Source organism: Pteropus medius, unplaced genomic scaffold (genome assembly GCF_902729225.1).
Source record: "Pteropus medius unplaced genomic scaffold, Ma_sr-lr_union100, whole genome shotgun sequence".
Lineage (NCBI taxonomy): Eukaryota > Metazoa > Chordata > Mammalia > Chiroptera > Pteropodidae > Pteropus > Pteropus medius.
Window position 1 is genome coordinate 581,506 of NW_024340849.1, and position 21,894 is coordinate 603,399.

The 21,894-nt window shown below is 45.9% G+C and overlaps 1 protein-coding gene across 6 annotated transcripts in view; it reads right to left on the reverse strand.

Moving 5' to 3' along the window:
• The window catches only part of ATP9B (ATPase phospholipid transporting 9B), a 157,254-nt gene that overhangs the window by 99,500 nt on the left and 35,860 nt on the right, over positions 1-21,894 (reverse strand). For all 6 annotated transcript variants that reach the window (XM_039839358.1, XM_039839349.1, XM_039839342.1 and 3 more), the window contains 3 exons: positions 16,957-17,015; positions 11,786-11,837; positions 2,792-2,886 (listed from right to left, as the gene is read on the reverse strand). In XM_039839358.1, the coding sequence (XP_039695292.1) occupies positions 2,792-2,886; positions 11,786-11,837; positions 16,957-17,015 (206 nt within the window). The remainder of the gene's footprint in view (positions 1-2,791; positions 2,887-11,785; positions 11,838-16,956; positions 17,016-21,894) is intronic.

The following is a 21,894-nucleotide window of genomic DNA, read 5'->3' on the forward strand; positions in this document are numbered from 1 at the left end:
AGAGAGAGAGACACAGAAAGAGAGCGAGAGCGAGAGCGAGAGCGACAGAGGCTACCAATATTGAAAATGAAAGAGGAGACCTATAGCCACTAAAAATAATAATCGAATGTGGATTTTATGCCATTAAATTTGGCAACTTAGATGAAATGGATAAATTCACTGAAAACCATAAATTCCCAATGAACATAAAATTTGATTAACTCTATTATCCAATTCAGAAAGGTAATTCGCAATTAAATACTTTCCCACAAAGTAAACTCCCTTGGTTTCGAATGTGTATTTGTTTAATATTTAAAAAAGAAATACATCACTCCAATACCAAGTACTTCAAAAAAATCCAGGAGGCAAAAAAACTTCTCCACTCATTTAATGAGGCCAGCATCCCCCTACATATCAAACCAAAGACATTACAACACACACAATACAGACAAATATCCCTCATGAACATAGGCACAAAAAATCCTTCACAAACTATCAGCAAATCGAACACTGCAGGACATGAAAAGGACACTGCGCATGAGCAGAGGGGGTTTGGCTGATCCTGGGAATACAAGGCCGGAACACGGTCAGGCCGTGAGAGTGATAAGATTAACAGTCGATGGAGAAAACTATACCGTCCTCACAGCAGAAACAGAAAGGCCTTTGAAAAATCCAACGCAGCACAGATCAACACAGCATTAGCGATGTCCGCCAATGCAATACCGCAAGTGAAATGAAGGGGAGCTGCACAGGCGGAAGCAGGGAGCTAACCGCCTTCTCTGCACGTGCCTGACTGTGGAGGAAGAGCGTCCTAGGGTATCGCACAAAAGCCACCACGAAGACATGAACAGATTTCATCAAAGAGGATACACAGATGGTACCCAAGCACAAGAAACAATGTTCGGCATTATTAGCCATTATGGAAAACGAAAACTAGACATCCCTACACACTTATCGAAATGACAAAAATAAAAAATAATACCAAACATTGGCAAGGTGTGGAGAGACTGCGCCCCTCGCCCAATGCTGGTGGAACGTTTAGGGGTGCAGCCATTCTGGAAAGCAGGGTGCAGTTTCCCGACACTCCGTGTGAAGAGGTGCTGCATTCCTGACTTGGGACAGAATGACTTACTAGCTGTCCCTGCCCCGTGAAGGGGCAAAGGTGAGCTGGTCAGTGAGAAAGAGTCACCATCAAAACCGACTTCTCTTCCCTTCCTCAGCTGGTCCAGCAGGTTCTCCCTTCCCTCCTGCGCTTTAACCCAGACCACATAAATTATACATAATATTCTACAGACTTTAACTAAACCAGCAGAGAACACAGGAAAACCAATTACCTGACTGGTGTGCTACTGGGCTACTGGGCCCAGAACAGCAGTTTGGGGAATTTTCAAAAACAACTTCTGACCTGAGGACTGATGGAGACTAGAGATGCACTAACATAAAACAGGAGATATTCGAGTATTTGTGTCTGAGAAGGGGACCACGGTGACGGCCCGTGGTTTAAATCTAGCAACCTGCACCCTGTTCTGTATGTCCCTTGGGGGTAAGAATGCTTTTTAAAAAAGATTTTTTAAAGGGTTGCAAAAAGGGGGGGAGGAGGAGAGATACAACGGTGTCCCTGGGACAGACATGTTACGTGGACCACATTACTATCTGATAATAAATAAGGGGACAAAGGGAAGAATAATCAAACTCTCATCAATGACCGACAGATTTTAGAGAAGATGTATACAACATAAGATGAATTTTAAACCCAGGACTGCCTAAAGCACAGGAAACCGAAAACACCCAAAGAGTCAAAATGTCTCCAGGTCTTACAGAGCCGAACAGCTTCTGACGGCCCAGCACACAGGAGGGCGGGCCCGCAGCCGAGGCGCTAAGTGAGGCACGCAGGCGGCAGCGGCGGTCACTCCTGTCCTATCCGAAGCCGACTCACCAATGGGAAGTGGCCAGACCCATGGTACCCAAACACCCTCCTTAACCAACAACCGCATGGGTCAAAGGTCGTTCTGAGATAATGCCAATCTTTCTTTACTCTCCACTGAATTATCAGCAAATCATATAAAATGAAGTTTCTCTCATTCGGATAAATACTACCTGTGACACAAAATAAACACTAAATGGCCACAACTGCGGTTTTGTTTTTTTAAAAAAGGTGTGTCCCAGGCGAGGAGAGTCTCGGCATTTGGGGGTCTGTCTTGCAGATCGCTGAGGACACGAAGCCCAGGAGCCCTGCTCCCTCTCACGCCATCTGCACCCTATTCCCCAGGGGCAGAGAAAACTCAGCACAGGCCAAGCCAGAGGCCGGAGCGTCCACTACCCGGACTCCAGGAGACGCAGTAACACTCCACTCCTTCCTAAGGGTCAAGGGCAAGGCTGTGCACAGGTGGGTCTCTGGGGCGGGGCGGGGCGGGGCAGGGCGGGGCAGCCTGAACCGGTTTCAAAGCAGTGTCTGGAGGAGCCTCCTAGGGAGCAAGTCAAGTCGGTTAGGGACTCATCTAACCCTCGCCAGTTCTCCATTTTAAAGATTATACAACCGAGAGGATTTAAAAAGAAAAACAAAAAGGAAAGGGGAAGAAAAGCAAGCAAAGCTCGGTGTCAGGCCGAGAGGGGCTCCTGAAACGACACCTAAAACGGGTTACGTGCTAAGACACCACAGCACTTGTTCTGGCATAATTTTTAAGGATCCTCCATTAGTAATAAAGAAATTATTTTTTAAAACTGTCAGTGCATTAAGTAAGTTAATTCGTGTAAACAGAAATGCGCTCACTGCACGGAAACGATCGCTAAGCGTGAGGACAACGGTGCTCACCCCCAGGGCCGGCAGCCTCTGTGTGCAGCTCACCGCCACCTTCAGCTTCCAGTCCGTCTCCCCGTCGAGTTGATCAGTTCGAATGAAACACGAGCCTTAGAATTAGAGAAGAAAAACTCCTGAGTTACAGGTGCTCACGAACCAAAATTCCATGGCACGACGGGATCCGGAAGTGACGTACCTAGAGTCCCACAAACGGAAATCCTTAGAAGCCTTTATTTGATTCACGAAATGAGTTTATTAAAAAGATCGAAGTCATTTTCTATTTACTCACTAATCTCCTATTTGGTGTGCTTGTCTAGTAGTTTAATACTAATTGTGCTTTATTTTAGAAAGACTACACTGATCATTTTTTACCTTTAATTCATGTTTTAATAACAAAAGTAAATTCTCGAAAAGAACATGATATGACTTTGCTGATAAATATCTGATGGACCATCATAAAACACAGAGTCAATAATAAAAGCACAGCTAAAATGCTAAACCCCTGGAAAGAGCAATTATCATAGCGACACTATCAAATTTTCAACGTAAAAAAATGTTAAATTACAAAAATCCATTTCCCCTTTCGCCACGCTATCATACTATTTCTTGGAACCATCCTCGGAGAGAAGAGCACATTTCATATGCGCGAAATGACACACACAGAAGGCCATCGTGTAACATTATTTATAACAATAAAGAGTGGAGAACATGATGACAGAACCAAGTGTATTGAGAGCAGACGCAGCAGTCCAAGAAAAAGAAGGAAAAGAAATGAGAAAGACCTCCACACACCACGAAAGATCTTTAGGGTGTTTGCTTTGAATGAGGAAAGTGAGGTGGAAAACACGCATACAGAATACGACCTTCTATGCAAGAACGGGGGCGTCGTGTCGCGTCGTGTGAGTGTGTGTGCGTGCGCACATGCGCGTGTGGCTAGCAGGAGGGAGGAGGGCATGGGGAAGCGGCTGGGTAGAAGCTGCCCCTTTCTGAATACGTCCCGTTTTGTACTGTCCATTCTGAAACATGCATGTTTTAAATAATTTAAAAGCCAAATTAAATCAAACTTTAAAAAAGCAATCCCCCAAAATAAAAGCATCTGAGAGGAAATAACAAATTAGAGTGGTTAAATCACAAACTGATTTCCAGCAATCTTTGATTTTTTTAAGAAATTTAACTGTAAAGCACGAGCCACAGAGCTGCATGAGCGTGTGCACCATAGTGATACCTGTGTGGGCTGCGCGTCCCAGAGGGGACCCTGCGTGTGCCGCGGCCACACACACCCCCGCCCCCCTGGAAAGCAGCACTGTGACTACGGGCACCGGCACTGCCTTTATCTGCTTCACAGCCCATCACCCAGTGTACACGCCTGGACACCACGGTGCGCTCCGCCTGTCTGGGTATGCGTCAACGTCACTCGTCACCTGTGGGCCCTCCCCACGCCCCCATCTGATTTGTCTGCTGAAAGGCCCAGGTCTGCATGTTGCTAGCTAAACACTTGTGGTCCAGGCCGAACCGGCTCCCCTTCCCTTTGTGGGTCCAGTACCACCAGCTCCTGCACCCAGTGCCCAGCTCGAACTCCACTGACCAGCGATGCTGGCCTGCTTCCAGCCAGAGGCACAGTGTCCAGTGTCTGCTTTGATGTCAACAGCCCGTCGTGCTTGAATGCCTACACCTATCACAGCTCTACGGCAGGGGTCCCCAACCTTTTTGGGACCAGGGACCAGTGCTTCTATGAGAATCTAATGCCTGATGACCTGAGGTGAAGCTAAGGTGGTGATGCCAGCGCCGGAGAGCGACTGCGAATTCAGATGCCCGCCCCCCGCTCACCGCCTGCTGGGCAGCCCCATTCCTAACAGGCCACAGGCCGGTACTGGTCTACGGCCCAGGGGCTTGGGGACTCCTGCTCTAGGGGACACAGAAGGCAGTCGGCTATCCATTCTTTCCATCATTTAGCTCGACTAGAATGTAAAGGAGAGGCTCCTGCTCTGTGGGTTTGGTTTGGTTGCCTGGTGGAACACTCCCTGAGGAAAGTGATGACTCTGTTACTTACCCACATTTCAACACAATCAGCAGGTACCCTGCCATCCTCAGGAGGATACAATTAGGTATGTGTGTGTGTCCACGCACGCGCACACAGGACGAGCTGCAGTATTTCAGGGGTCTTACTCCACTGCCGTTATTATTATTCTACAGTTGTCCCACCACTGAGAAACAACCTCATTTCTAGAGTTACCACATTATTAGATTAAAATGCCATGTATTCGACAAAAAACCAACCAACCAAACAAAAAACCCAAAAAACCCACAAAGCATACAAAGAAACAGGAAAATAGGGTCAATATAAAGGAAAAAATTAATCAACGGATGCTGTCCCTGAGCAAGACCTGACGGCGACTATCCAAAAGATGTCCAAAGAACTAAAGAGAGACGTGGAGAAAGTCAAGAAAATGTATGAACAAAATGAAAATATCAATAAAAAGAAAAAAAAATTTTTTAATTAAAAAGAAATTCAAGGTCTATGAAGTATAACTGCAGTGAGACAAAATGCACTAGAGGGAGTCAAAGGCAGATTTGAGCAGGGAGAAGACAGAATTGGTTATCTTGACAATAGGACATTGAAAATGACCCAGTGTGAGGAACAGAAAGAAAAAAAAAGATTTAAGAAAAAGTGAACAGAGCCTAAGGAACCTGTAGGACACCAGCAAGCAGACCAACACACACATCATGGGAGTCCCAGAAGAGAGAGAAATGGTAGAGATAATACCTGAAGAAATAATGGCTGAAAGCTCCCCAGATCTGGTGAAAGACATGAATATACACATCCAAGAGGTCCAATGAAATCCAGATACAATGAACCCTAAGACACCCACACCGAGACACATTATAATCAAACTTTCAGCAAAAGCAAAGACGGAGAGAGAATCTGGAAGGCAGCGCGGGAGAGGAGAAGGATCGCACACGAGAGGCCCTCAGTAGGAGGGTCTGCGGGTTTCTCGTCAGACCCTCTGGGCGCCAGAAGGCAGTGGGCCGATACAGTCAAAGTGCTAAAAGAGAAAGAACTGAAAACCAAGCATCCTGTATCCAGCAAAACTGTCCCTCAAAAGTAAATGGGAAATCAAGACATTCCCAGATACACAAAAGCCGAGGCGTCTGGACCGCTGGACCAGCCCTGCAGGAGATGCTCGAGGGAGCCCCACAGGTGAAGGGAAAGGTCAGTGGACAGTAACCTGAAGCAGACTGGAGCGGTCGATGCCCGGGTGATTGTAAAAGCTAGAGTCATGGAAGCGATGGTTCGGAAGCGCACTTTAACGCTTCCTACGTGATTTAAGCGACACTACATTTAAAGGAAAAATGTCATCATTAGTCTAACACCTAGAATTGTTGTAACTTTGGTTGGTACCTCTAAATCTTGTTTTCTACATAATTTAAAAGGTTAATGCATTTAAAATAATTCTTGGGTTACGTTCTGGGGCACACAATGTTTAAAGATGTAACTCTGAACAAAGACGACACACAGATGGCAAAGCACATGACAAGGCTCCACGTCTGTGTGCTCAGGGAGACTCTGGCTAAGACGGCAGTGAGATACCGCCATGCTGCTACCCCAGTGACAAGCCCAAACTCGATGACACCAAATGCCGGTGAGAACGTGGAGCCGCAGGAACTGTCAGCACTGCAGGCACTTCTCCTACATGGAGTGGGGAAAGGCCACGGCTCAGATGCCGCAGGATGTCTGTCCTCACTGGGAAATGCTAAAACAATTACTCTCAGAAGACACGTTAACTGAACAGTGGAGACTTCCCGTAGGGATTCTCATCAATGAATAATAAAGTCCTCGGTGGTTTGTATTCAGGGGCAATCCGTCCCCCTCCAGGAGACACCTGGAAACTTCTGGAGACACTGCTGGTTCTCCAGCACTGTGGGAGAGGGGCTGATGCTGGCCCAAGGCCCGCGGTGCGGAGGTGAGGTCCCCGCATCACGCCCCGACACTGCCCTGCGCTCGAGCCCCCTGACGCAGCTTCTCCTGGGCACCGCGGCAAGCTAAGACCGACTCTGGAGTCGTGTCGTCAAATTCAGGGGAAAATCTACTAGACTCTGCCAGTAAGCGGGGAGTCCTCAGGTATTCAGCTAACTCTCCCTCAACTTCGGGGAAACGGTGAAGGTGGCTGGGGGGCCCGCGTGACCGCCGCCCTCTCCTGCTCAAACGTGGCTCTGCCAGCCAACGCGCTCTGCCCGCCCGCAGCCGCCAGCAGTCCAGCGCCTGAGTCGTGCCCGGAACCCCCACCCCCCGCTGTTCCATCTTACCCTTTGAACCATCCCACACCACGGTGCGGCCACCGCGACCAGGAGCCGCTGGGCTCGGCTCACCCTACTACGGCATCATGGGACTGAGCGCCGTGGAGAGGTTTTCCAGCCATCTAGCTTATCAACTACAGCACATCTGAGACGGCCATCTGAGTATATGCACGCCTGTGCGTGTGTGCGCGCACGTGTGTACGTGCATGTGTGCGCGTGCTAAAATAAAACAGAAAGGGGGCTTAAAGGGCCTGGGTTCCAGGCTCTGTCTGACACACACTGGAACGCGATGCCACACCAATGGCTACCCCCCCAGCCTGGGCCCGCTTGTGCGAAATGAGAAAGAGTGGGAGTCTCTGGGGTCTCTTAAATTTCAAACATTTTGTTTCTAAAAGTGAGAGCTTATCTTATCTGGATTTCTGTAAACTTGCTAAAAACTGGAAACGATATATTTGCCTTTCTTTAAAAAAAAAGGTATGTTTGACGCTAAATAATTCTATGCTGGTTTTTTTTTTTTTTGGAAATTTACAGGAAATTGACATACTGTTTATCTTCAGTCGCAGTTAACATCACTAACCTCGCATGACCTGATATGACTTAAAAACAGAGACAGGGAGAGAGACAGAGACAGAGAGAACTGCAGCAAGATCAGACGTACGACCGACGTGATTTGTCTCCCGCGAACTACAGCTACTAATTTTGAACAGCGAGCACTGGCTGCGGCTGATGCCGGTTAAGGCTCAGCAGAGATGAATTATCAAATTGGTCTGCTTATATCCTGTTACAGACTTCTTATGAATACTTGATTTTATTTTGTATAATTGACAAGGAAAGGACAGGTTTAATGACAATCAAATTAAGACCAACTAGTCTATGTGTCACATAGGAGAGCCGCATCAGGTGGTGATAAAGTCACTGACGGGAAGCTGCGAGGCGGAGCGCGTGAGTCTGTCACATAACGTACTAAGTTACCCTGGACTAGCAGGAGACTGCCTGCCAGAGCTCGGAAAGCCAGCAGCTCTCGGAGAAGTGGGAAACTGGACGGCGTGCCCTCACACTTAATTCTAAATCATTTATATGACTTAATGACCATGCATGAAATTTTTAAGCTGATGGCAAGATGAACAGTACCGCAGAGAGAATGAGGATGAGTCCAGTGTCATTTACCTACCCCTCGCCCCACCGACAAGTGACAGCCGAGCTATTGTAATACGTCTCAAACACTTAAACTATAATGTCATCGCTGAAGAGACAAGTGAAAAAGATATTGGCATTTATAAGAGATTGATGAAAATTAGTTCTCAAGCATTAATTTCTGTTAATACCACTAAAAGAACTGTGTGCATTCAGGAGATATTTGATCTGAATTAAGAAACTGATGAAGCAATTGATTAATTGGAATTTAAGCCATCAGTCACCAGATCCATCAACAGCTTCATTTACATTCTAAACAATCAGCTGACGGCCCAATAGAATACCCACCCCGTATTAATACACGGTCAATATGACACCTTGAAGAGGCTCGCTGAGCTATACTGACAAAGGCCCAGCGGCTATTGTCCAAGCTCGAACGCGCAGCATAGATTTAGGACTTTTATGCTGCCCAGGGCTTAAAGGTTTTTATTATAACAGACAGTATACTATCAGGTTTTTCTGACGCTAAAATAAAACTGAAAAGTAATAAAATAACATAAACAGTATTTGAAGACACACAAAAAATTCTAAATATGTGTACTTTTGACAACGAGATAAAACACTCAAAATAATTAAACTCATAAGAGCAGAATTTCCCAAGCTAAGAATCCTTGACTAAAAGCAATGTTATAACACAAATTTTATACAGCTGGGAAGCTATTTGATTCATTTTACAAAGAAAAGCAAAACAGCATGAAATAGGAATCTGACATTTTAATATCTGCATATGAGTAAGTCGTAACTGTTTCAACAATTTAAATTTAACAGAAAAAATAAAACTGAGGAAGTAACAGAACCGTCGTCGGCTAAAAAAGACTTACAGCAGGGTCCTAAACTCAGGTCCATTAACACCCTTCCGAAAATGTGCAAAACAACCTAAAATTTAGCATACGTGTATATCACACACATTTTTCTGGAGAACAAGGGATCATTTTTAAGATTCTCGAAGAAATACATGATCTCCAAAATATTAAGTATCATCACACTACAAAGTAACTGTCCCTACAATAGAACGCATAGCAAAATTAGAAGAAAAAACGTTTTTGAAAGAGCAATTTGGACCTAATGCTATTAACCTGGAATGAAAACAGCAGAGAGCAGCTCAGTGGCCGGACGCGCCTTTTCCGTTTTGCTGTCTTACCACAGACAGCAACGAAACGGCGAAGAGACCACGAAGGCCGGAGAAGCTCCACAGCTGCTGTCAGTCATAGCATCTGCTGCAAGGCATCTACGGTCTCCGGCCTTCGGATTCCTCCGCTGAAAAAGGGACATTTGTAACTATCTTCCAGCTTTAAAATGCCGACTTCTCTTCATCGTTTATCTCCTAACTCAACCCATATAATCCATTTCTTTCAAGTTAATTACCTAAAACCATCTCCATATTAGGATAACATTCTTCATGATACATATACTTCTATCGCAATTATTAAAAGGGCAATTAATATAGGAGCATCTTCCAAATGGAAACATCTTTGCTATTGGTCAGACTGAACATATTTATACACGAAGACAAGCCACAAATGAGCAGGCGGTGTGAGCAGGGACGGCGGCGTAAAACTCCCTGAAAGCCCGTTTCTCCACGACTCTGACGACAACACGAGCGCAGACTGTCAAAGCAACTAACTCAGAACTCTGGAAAATAATCAGAGATGCGCATTTACTCAAGAAACGGAGCGTGACGACGAGGGAGCTGCTGAAGTTTGGACCTGCCCCGTTCCCTAACCCCACCCACCCCCACGGCTCCACAGCGCCGAGAAAACCCACACTCCAGGGGCCACGGAGGGGGACGGAACTGGGCTCAGAGCTCCCACACCCCGTGACCACAGGCAGGGCTTGACCTGACACAGAGCTCATGCACTGCAAACTGTTTTCCCAGGGAAGTGTCAGAAACAATCAGTGGCAATTGGTGATTGTCACAGCTCCCTCAGGTGGCCATAAAGCCGGAGCAAGCTCTGCGCATTCCTGGGGGCCTCCAGGCCACGTGCCTGTGCGGGGCCACACGCCGTCCCGCCCGGCTGCAGTGCTGCGGGCGCCGAGGGAGCACTACCTGTCCCCAGGTGAAGCCAGAACGTGGGACTTAGAGAGCCGCTCGTCCCTCTCTCACGTCGAGTCCATCTGGTAAGGGACGGGAGTGGGCTCTGTTCCACACGGTCATTCCAGAACCTAAGCTGACAGGCGGCTTCCAAGGTCACCCTCGTCACGGCCTAGTCGTGACTGCACAAGAGGTAAAGGCTGGGGCTGGCAGGGGCACAGGCGACTTTTGGCCAGCCTCCTCGGCCAGCCCTCAAGGCACACACGGCCCCATCTAACTGGACAGGAAAAGGACCCTCGCTGTATTTCCAAGAGGAAAGGGCAACGGACGGCACGTGGCTTTCCTGCCTCTGCCCCGCTGGGAAAACAAAGTCCTGTCAAACCCCACGCGGCGGTGACCGTGCCGAGCGCACGGAGGCCGCCCGGCTGCACGGCGAGGCCAGCTCCTGTGTGACCGGCAGCCCCACCTGGCAGTGCGAGTGAGCGTGACTGCGGCTGGCAAAGGAGAAATCGCCTCGTTCTTTCCGTGACTTACAATGTCACTTTAAAAAGATGCTGTTTTGTAAATGGAAAGAAAACTAAATCGACAACACTAAAACATAACTCTGACCTGTCTAGAGCTTTCACGCTACAAGAAGCAATCCTATGCGGAGCTTCCTATAAAAATACTGTCATTTGTTCGACAGTGAGACGTGCCAGGCAGACCTCTGGACGTCCTTCGGTAAACCTCCAGCGCTCAGAGACGGCGACGTACATGCCCAGGTGGCCAGGCCGCGTGTGCCAGGGGCGGGCGCACGCAGCTGGGTTTTAGGGCGCCGGGCTCCAGCTCCGCTTCCTCCCTGACCACAGAGGCTTCCACCTCGTCGCCCCTCGCCGCCCGCCTCTACCCTTCCTCTGTCAAAAGCCCTGGCCATGTAGACTCCAGTGTCTCCGTGAAGCCACTCCCACTCCCACTGGCCGAGGCACTCCGCCTGGTCCCCGGCCGCCCGCAGCACGCGCACAACCAAGGCACGTGGCGGGCGGTGTGGCGCCCCCACAAGGAAGCGGGTGGCGGGCCTGAGGGGCACCTTGGCTTCGCTCTCCTGTGTCCCAAGCCTCTAGGGGTGCCTGGTACATCGTCAGTGGTGAGTGAGTGTTTGTTGAATTAATAAAATTGCAAATGCAGAACAGCAATCAAATTTTGAGTAACGTCCTTTAATTATTTAGATCAACAAAGATTTGAGTGAAAACAGTCGTTTGATATGAAAGGACTATATTTTTCTGAAATTAATATAGGTTCTAAAAGGATTATATTTTTAAAATAAACACATACAGTAAAATCACTACTTTAAATATCAACAGTTAAATGTAATTTATAAATTAATGAATTCAATGTATTACCATTCAAAGGAAAGTTGTTGAGAATAAATTTAACTTTTCCTTCTCAAAATGAAAATGAAATAGCCAAAATACCAAATCATCAGCAAATGTAAATAAAAATAAAAATACCTGCTTTTTCTGAAGTCCTAAGAAACACCATGTCCGATGGAATTCTTTGATTCTGTAGAGAGTAATATAAAATATTAGTTATCTATATGCACATTTACAAATTAACACAATTACATTCCAAAGTAGAAGTAGCCAGTAAAAACAACTAATCAAAATATTATGATAAAAATTTAGGTTGAAGCGATTAACATTTATAGTTCGTATTAGAACTGCTTTGATTCGAATTTTAGTTCGCCCTCTGCGGCTCTTCGCAGTTACGGACCCACATAAATGGTGTTTAGCGATGGCTTGAAAACTGCTCCATTTCTGAAGAACACTGAATAAGAGCAGCCATTTCTGTGGCCTCCACTGCACCTCGACTCATACATACAACATAGCAGTGGCTGCCTTATACAATTTACATCCTCCCTGCTAGTCTAAATGACCCTAAAAGTGAGGATAGCATTCTTCCAATACAAATGCCTAATACAAAACGGAGCATATCATAAATAAAACATGTAATAAATTTTGATAGAATGAATAAATGTATGACTGAGCAAACAAAAATGAATTCCACAAATGTGAAGAGATATTCTTTTACAATGCAGAAAAGACTCAAAAGTATTGTACGGCACATAAAAAATTTTACAAGTCACTATTCATACATTTATTTAATCATTATTACTGACACTTCTATCCACTGGGAAAGCTATATCATACTAAAGACAAAATATATAGAAAGACTAAGAATACTTAATGAATTACTTATGTTTTTTGATATACATAAAGATTTATCTACACATGATCTAAGAAATGGATTGTTTGTCAATCAGTGAGCAAAAAAACCAAATATAAGTTGTTACAGCTGAAAGAAACATGTTGTAGGACAGAGCTACTTCTTCCTAATGTGAACAAAGAAGGGCAATTGTTACGATCTAAAGAACTCCTAGGTCAAGGAAGAAATCAAAATGGAAATTAGAAAATATTTTTAACTGAATGGTAATAAAAACTCAACACATCAATATGTGTGGAACACAGCCAAAGTCAGGAAAACGTTAAGAGGAAAATAAACACAATTAAACGCGTACAATAGAGAAAGGAGGCTAAAAATACACAAAGAGCTAAATATCCTCTTGAAAGCAGGAGGAAAAAAACAGCCAATGAACCCCAAAGAAAGCAGAGGATGCGAGCAAATATCAGAACGACACTTAATGACACAGAAAACACCAGGAACAAATAGCAGCAAGTAAATAGTTTTTCAAATATGCTCATTTCAGATGTGATAAGAAAAAACTAACAGAACAAAACTAATAAAAGACAGCAAGACCTCTAAATAAACCCGATAAAACATTACTAAGAGAAATTAAATAAAACCTAAATAAAATGTATCATGTTTTGAAATTGGAACGTATGGCAGAGACGTCCAGTGTCCGTAAACTGCCCTGTGTAACATAAACCCAACCCAAACCTCACCACGTGCTGTGGGAACTGACAAGGTACTCCTGATGTGCGTGCGGGAGCAGAGGCCAAGAACGACCGAGAAGCACGCGAGACACAAGGAGGCTGAGTCTACCACGCAGCCAAACTCAAATATTAAACTGGAGGAACTAAGACGGGATACGGGCCGCCGAGACAGAGGGTCATGCCACTGTGAAGGCGGAGACTGCAGACAGAGGCCCGCACACAGAAGGACGCCAGGGGCACGAGAAAGACGGAACTGCGCCCGACGGGGACACGACGAGGACACGGCACACGGCGGTCTCTGCAGGAACTAGGGCTCAGGAAATCAGACTCCCGGGGGCAGGGCAGGACGCCGGGCCTGACCTCTACTTTGATCAAGACACAAAAACCTATTCCAGATGAATTAGACTTCTGAATGTCGAAATCAAAACAATAAAAGTCCTAAAACATGATATGGAGAATACTTTCACAGGACTTTGGTAGGGAAGACTGTCCCCAACACTAAAAATTTTTTAAAAACTGTTAGTTAAAAGTATAATAATGTAGACTTCGTTAAAATTAAGGATTTCCATTAAAAAAAACACATAGGAAAGAAAAGCTATTTGCAATAGAAAGACGACCCATCCAGAACACAAAAACGCCTAAAAACTGATAAGAAAAGAAAGGATACCTCAGAAGGAAAACGGCAAGGGATTTTTAACAGGTGCCTCCCACATCAGGGAGATATCCAGAACCACACGAGGAGAGGAGCGGTCCGGCTTCACCAGCCTTCAAGGAAATGCACGTCGCAAACACAACCGCTACATTCACGTCGCCAGTGCTAACTTATAAAGCCTGACGGCGCCACGTGCTCCCCACGTGTAAAGCAACGGGAAGGCTTATGCACTGCTGATCGGAGGGTTAATCCGAAGCATCGCTTTGCAAGATCATTTGCGGTTATCTACTAACATGGAACATACCACACCCCAAACCCAGCAATTCCACTCCAGGTATGTCTGTGACAGCAAGGTGCACGCAGGTGAGCCAAGAGCCACGGCATCACAGAAGCACCATTCCTAATGGCAAAACTTAGAAGCGACCCAAATATTCATCAGCAGTAGGATGGATAAAAAACATACTATGTAACGACAAACAAATAAAGTACAGCTACACACAACCGAAACGGAAAAATCTCATCAACGGTACTGGGCCAGAAAAAGCACCTCCCCACCCCCCGAATATACCCCCATCCCACTGACTCCTTTTTAGGATTCCATTTTAGTTTATTTAGCATTATTTAGTTTATTCAGCATTCCAATTTAGCATCTCAGACTGTATATATCTGCATATTTTTTGTAGTGTTTGTTCTGGGTATTCAAATATACTTTGTAGTACTTACTAAGTTGCTTAAAATACTTACTAAACTGCATTACCTCAGAAAAATAGAATAAAGAAACAGTCTTTCAATCCAGCTACTTAAACACAGCAGACACGGCTTCCTGCTGGAGTTAGTTCTGGGCCCCACGACGAGTGCGGGACGCCTCATGACAGTGCCAATTTACATCCCAGTTCCGCTTCTGTCCCAAGGGGCCTCTGCAATGGCCCAGGCTTCGGAGACGTAACCTTCAGCTTCTGGAAGGTCCGGTTCTAAACAGTTACCCTACTTGACGTGTTCCTCCAGGGATAATAGTCGAATTGATATGTCTGTCTAAGACTTTAGCTACATCTTAGGTTTCCTTGTTAAGCTGGGAGACAATACTGGGGATTTCCTTCGTTGCCCTACACACGTGACGCTGCGACCTGACCGTACCTGCATGAAACACTAATCGACTCCTGGAGTGTCGTCCGCGCGGGCTAGCCACTACAGCACTGAAACGACAAACACCAACACAGACGTGCAACTGTCTTCACACTAACGTCAAACCCCTGCCTGGACGTCGACGAAGGCCCACGCCACCCACCCAGCCCCTCGCACCGACGGGGAATACACCTGCGGGGGTCCTCCGAGAGACGCCGAGAGGAACCACAGACCAGGCTCGGAGCGCCACCTTCCACGTCCACCCACGTGCACATCCGCGCCACGACAGCGGCGACGGCCACTGAAAATGCGGCAAAGGCGGCTTCGAGTCACTCAGCGAACATGGGAGGACACAAGGCAAATGGGAAGCTGAGCCATCGCTGCGTCGAACTCGACGGCAAAGGCGAGAAGTGAGTGAACAGGAGAGGAAGGAGCGGAATAGGACGGAAGAATGAAAAGACGGAACAGCCCTCACTGACGCGCGGACTCCATCTCGGTCCACACGCCACGACGGGCACTGGGCAGCCTCTGCAAAGCCGGACGGAAAACAGGAAGGCGAAGGGACCGGGTCTCAAAGCCTGCGACTGTCACGTTCTCTTCCGCCTTCCCACCGTGAGCTGCCCGCGCAGTGGCCCACACGGCCAGGAACGGGCCAGGCCTGGGCCCAGCGAGGCGCCCGGGCCTACCGAGGCGCCCGGGCCTACCGAGGCACCCGGGCCTGCCGGCATCCGCTCCATCCCATGGAGCCTGAAGGTGACAGCCACCTGGCTGACACCTTGACCACAGTCTTGAGAGGGGCAGGGAGACCCAGCTAGGCTTCACCCAGATCGCTGACCACAGAAGCCGTGAGGCAATAAACTTTGGTGTTTGAAAAGAACACGTCAAAATTTAGATGACTAACATACACTCGGCCACCTCTGTTGTCAGCATTTGTCCTAGAGAAACACGCATATAACGTACAAGGATGTTCACGAGAGCGTTTTACAACAGAAACCACCTGAAATCTAGTAATTGATAAGTTGGTAACTTACAGTATCCATACCCACAAATATTATGCAAATGAATTGCAAATCAATGTCTAATTTTATCCATTTTGGTAAGATCGAACAACATACCCCAAACCACTCTGTACAGTATAATGTAACAAGATGCAGGCCACTTTCATACTGAGGAGGAAGATGTCCTTGAACTAAATATCTCCACGAGGTGGCTCGGGGTGGGGACGTTCCCATGTGGCCTGGATGCCAGTTAGCACCAAGGGCTCAAACTCCTCTGTAAGAGGCCTTTTAAAATTTGCCATTCAATATTTTTTAAGAACTTGTTCTTAAGCCTTAAAAAAAAGAAAAGAAAAGAAAAAGACTGTCCTTCCAGCCACCGTTCCCCGGGGAGGACGACCTGGGGAAGCACTTCTCCAGGTGGCCCGCCAGCACCTCAGGCCGCCCGAAGCCGGGCGGTGTGCGGCCCGACCCCCGCGGCCTCCGGCAACGGCTTCTTCCCAGACTCACCTAAGTCTTCTCTTTCTAATCCTCTTTGACTTCCATGTACCTTTCCTTAAGTTTTAAACCATAAGAACATCCAATAATTACGTGTAACATATCTATCTGTAAAAGCAAGTTCTAGGAACTGAAACGTATTCTTCTATAAATAGGTTCCAACTAATATAGTTCTTTGATCAAATGAAATAATTCAGATAATGCCACATTAGGCAGTCAACACACATCTTACATTAGGCAAAATATGACTTCGCCTACACACGCTGAAATGTACTTTAGCAAAACAGACTATACAAAAAAATCTACGTTCTTCTTTAGGTACAGCAAATCTTACACAGAAATGTTAAGATTTAAAATAAATGCCTCAAACAATTTCCTTCATATTCAAAAGTTACTCGCAATCAGGCTAAATGTTAACGAGTCGCGTACACGTGTCTAAAATATAGTAAAAATGCATCAACCTTTTCCACTACGATGAGGTCTCCAACTTGTATGTCTGAACTCTTAACTTGCACTTTACCTTAAAAAAAAAAAAGAAATATAATCAACTCAAAGAAACAGTAGCACGCCAAAGTTAAACTTTCAATTGATAAATAATACTTTAGAAATAACTTCTTTCTAGAGAAAGAATACTTTAGAAATCTATCTATACTTATAATTTCCAAATGAACTTATTTCAGAAGACCCACTAACAATCACCTTCTCATAGTCGGCTCCCAAATCCAAATAACTGTCCCCCAGTGAAAACCATGTGGGGTGTGGGAAGGACGGCCTGCCTTGGGGAGGCTCTTCCCGGCCTGCGTTACTCCAGGTGTGGGTCAAGTTACTGATGGCTAGAATATCACAAAATAAAACAATCTGATGACTAAAACTAGTAACGTGGAAACATCAAATCCTTACTAAGACTGGGAATGGCACTGATTGGCATATAACAGGAAAAAAGGAACAAAGAGAATTATATATGACATCACCCCCACCAGTAGCTTTACAGACACAAGTCAGGACTGAAAACTAAGGTCTAAAGCGTTGTTTCAAAAAGTGATACCTCCACGTGACAGTGCGTAAATTCTTAAAATACCTAGAATAATATCTAGAGTACAATAATCATGTACAAATTGATGATATCTACATAAAATAAGGTTAGTATCACACAGAGCAGATGAAGCTTTAGAAGCCATCTGAGACACGGGGTTCCTCTCTCCGTGTGCGCAGATCCTTCGCCCCTCCCTTCTCCCCATTCCCTTCCCTCCCGGTGAGGCAGACTCCTTCCCCCCGCCCCCACTGGTCTCCTTCCTAGGACCAGCGACAGCCCGTGGGGCCCTGTACACTTCTGTGACCACTGTGTTAACTGGGGGAAAGATCAATTCTCTTGCACTCGGTTCACTCCGAAGCTAACGGGACAGGAGGTGAGCCTGTTCCCGCGTGGCACCCCGACACCGCCAGTCGCTCCTCGGACTCTAGACCACACTCAGCTTCCTGCAGGACCTTATTTCCTAAACGCCTCTTACAGCAGCTGTTCCAACAGGACCAAATCAGTCCCCAAAAACGTTCCTAGAGGACATCGACAAGCTTTGTACACACTGGTAAATACCTGGCGTCATAGTTTCCATGTTTTCAATTATATAATAAACGCATAAGGGCTGGAGCTACTTTAGGGGGCAGCTCCTTTCATTCATATTATGTTATAAAATAGCAACGTTCTTTAGAATTATGTGTGCAATAAATCTTAAGATTGTGCCAAAATTGATAAGAACATGTCTATTAACAGCTAGAAAACAGCCACAAGAGAATGTCCATTTTAATTATCATTCCCTGGGTCAGGCCAAGCTGCGCACTCACACCCCCGGGGTTGCGTGTCACCGCTAAGCGTCAGGCAGTGAGGGCGCCTCGCTGACCTCGTGCCCCCTGAGCCCTACGCAGCAGAAATCCCATCTTAGCACGTAGCGTCATCTTCTCTCCTACCACGCATTCCACTTTTCCTTCCTTCTGTTTTATGCATGTAATAGAAATGTTTAAAAAAGAAATAGTTGTAGTCATAAGATGTAAAAAATATAGTAAATAACATTCTGAAACACAGAAAACATATCATTTTTTGACTCCTTCATCAAGACTTCATATTCCTGAGAAAGTGATTATTGTGTCACACGGCAACAGAATTTGTATTTAATAGGCTTTCATTTTTAGGCATCGCACAGCGATCGTTATTCACTTCGATGGAGCTTCCTTACGATTACATGTTTACGGTAAAATGCAGTGTAGAAAGTTCTCTAATGTTCATAATATTACAATATGAACAAAATGTGAGAAGGCTAAACAGTGCGGCGTCAAATCAGTGCAGCGATCTGCTTCCCACGTGTGCTCCAAGTCTGTAAACGCTGAGGAACTGGTCAGGCTGTTCAATGGGTCCCGGCTGCCTATGAATTTTCACTTTGTGTTCAGGGACTGCTTATACCTTCCTTACAGCCTCTGTCACATGAACTCACTGGCTTCCTGTTCTCTTTCCCAAAGGGCAGTTACGGCAAGGACAGAGGAGATGGAGGAAAGCGACCTGCCCCGCACGCCTGACCACCAGGGACAGCCCGGCCCCGCGCTACCCTTGGGGAACTGAGTGAGCCGACAGCTGGTCCTCGACATACTAACATCAGAGCTGGGAGGCACAGGTCACAACAGAAACCCCCTACATTTTCAAGTCACAGCACACATAAAACACAACTGCCACAAACCAACAGAGCGAGCGATACCACCAAGTGTTATGGGACGGGCACTTAAAACTGACCCATTTCAGAGCTGCACTTGATAGAAGCAAATTCAGAATACTGTAACAAAGACACTTTAATGTAGACGTCAGAATTTAAGCCCACGAACAGTTTTTCTTAAAAATAGCCACTCGGCTGACAGCCAGGCGCACACTCAGGAAGCCACACATCAGCGGCCCTTCCCTCTCGGGTGCAACAGCTAACGCAGCCCGTTACCTAGTACGGTGAGAACGGCCCTTTCCTCTCCCTAAGCCGCTGCAGCTAACTCTCCCCGTCAAACCCCTGCCGACGCTAAGCGCCCCCTGCCACGACGCCTCGGGGTGCAGAGCCTGGGTGTCTCCTTCTCTCAGAAGAGAATTCAGCAAACATGTTCTGTGAACCAAGTTTATGGGCTCCTCCGAAGATCGAAAAATAACTCAAGAACTACTGACTCTTACTCCAAAGCCTCGCAAACATATGTGCTGCCCACCAGCCTCACGGCCCCGCGTCGTTGTTTTGCCTTAAGAGAATATACTACTAAACGGTTTCCAGTACTACGACTTCCCCAATTCAATAAGAATTTCAAACGAACTAGCTGAAAAATCTGAGGATTATGTTTATCCCCGCTCAAAAAACCTCCGTCACTGGACAATTTCTTAGAAGATAGCTCACATTTGCTTCATTAGGTACACGTTCTCCACAACCGATCTCAGATGGACTTTCTGGCTGTATTTCTCTTCGTCCCTGCTCTGCTATAAACCCGCACCTTACCATGCACCCAGATGGCGCCCTGCTCATTCCTGTAGGTTCTCCGCACTGGCTGTTCCTTCTGACTGAACCCCTTCCTGCCCACACCTCCTGAGTGACACAGCAAATCCAGCCCCGTGAAGCCTCTGTCCCCTGCACAAGCACCCACAGGGTCTCACCCACGCCTCTGCACAATGCGTTTAAAATGCGGCAAATATTCAAACCTCCGAGTAGCTACTAAGTTTGAGATCCTGTGATAGGTTCAAAGCATAGCTGAAAATAGTTTTATGACATTTAGTTTGTTTTTCACAAATGCACATCCAAACTGAACTCATTTTAAAGCACAAGAAGGCGTTTATAACCGTGCTACTCCTGATCAGTTAAAATGGCCCAAACATCACAATGGGCTGAAGAGAACGAAACCATATGAGCCACATCTCTCATAAGTAGACACAGGCACTGCCAAGCAGGTATGGGAACGTGCTAATCACTTCCCAACCGAACACACGCAAGGTAGTAAGAGTGAGAGGCAATTGAGTGGCTTGGAAAGGAGCTGGTCACGCAAGGCCGCCAGACGGCCCGCCTCGGACTGCCAGCTGCTGCTTCCTGGGCAGACGGCTCCCCACTCCATCGGCAGGTTATTGGGCTCGTCCTCATTATTTGGGTGGGAATGGCACTGTCCCCCAACTCTCTTGACACTTTAAGTGGGTGTGGAATGGGAGCCTAATTTAACACCGATTATGAAGCAAAGTGGACAGTCGGGAAATAATTAAAACACGTATTTATATACATAAATTTTGTTTTAAAAGATCTATATACTCTGGGGAAACAAACAAAATGTTGCTGAGAGAAAATTTAAAACTGATCGCATTCATGGGACAGAAGACTTCATATTATTAAGTCAATTCTCCCCCAAATTTATCTATAGATTCGATGCAATCCCAATGAAAGTCCCATCAGGCGTGTTTTTTTTATAGGGAACTCGAGGGACAAGATAATAAACCCAAAGTGTGTCTGTGCCTGACAAATACACCAGACTGACAAATATTACTATACAGGGAAATGCAATACCGGAGGCTGAATATTCATAGTAAGTACTGGAATGGATTCTTTTCAAAGGCTGCTCAGACCACCGACAAGAAAGATGACATCCGGCTACTTTAAGAAAAGGGACTACACGAGACGAGTATGTGAGAAGCTGAGCATGTTTATCTAAGAACCGCTTTGACTATATAAAATGACATATACATAAATGATTTCCGAATATCCGGTGTTGCATTTCATCTACACTGTCACAAAAGTGGACGAACAAGAGATGACACCACATAAATAAAATAAGGAAAGTCATCAGTGTTTCTCTGAATATTGGATTGCAGCAATCAACTCTGATTACTTCCAAGTGTATCAGCTGCTAAGCAATTTCTGATGGGAAAATTTAGCTAACACTCGAGCATACTATTAAAAAAACTATCTTAAGATATGACTATCACAAAAGGAAATCCTTCTTGCCAAGTAGAAAATATAGTAACTCATATAACCAATTACATTTTATGATTTCCCTGTGACAGTGTATAAAATGCATAGACAACATATAAAAAGGCACTGAAGAGATCTAAAAATCTCTTGATGTTTAAAGGAATAATTATTACTCACAAACGAAGTAAACGCCACTAAAAGATGACAAATTTCACTGAGACATTTCATGGGGTTTTTAAATGTAAAAAAAAGGGTAAGTTTTACAAGTGTGCAACAGTGCTGATAATACGAATCAAGACACCAAACGTGCAGGAACGGAGAACTCAGCCCCCTGTGCTCTGCACAAACACGGTTTCGTTTTGGCAAGGAGGCCGAAACACGAGAAACATGTAAATCTGCCACACGCGTACGATTTACATAAGGTTCAAAGGTCACAGACTC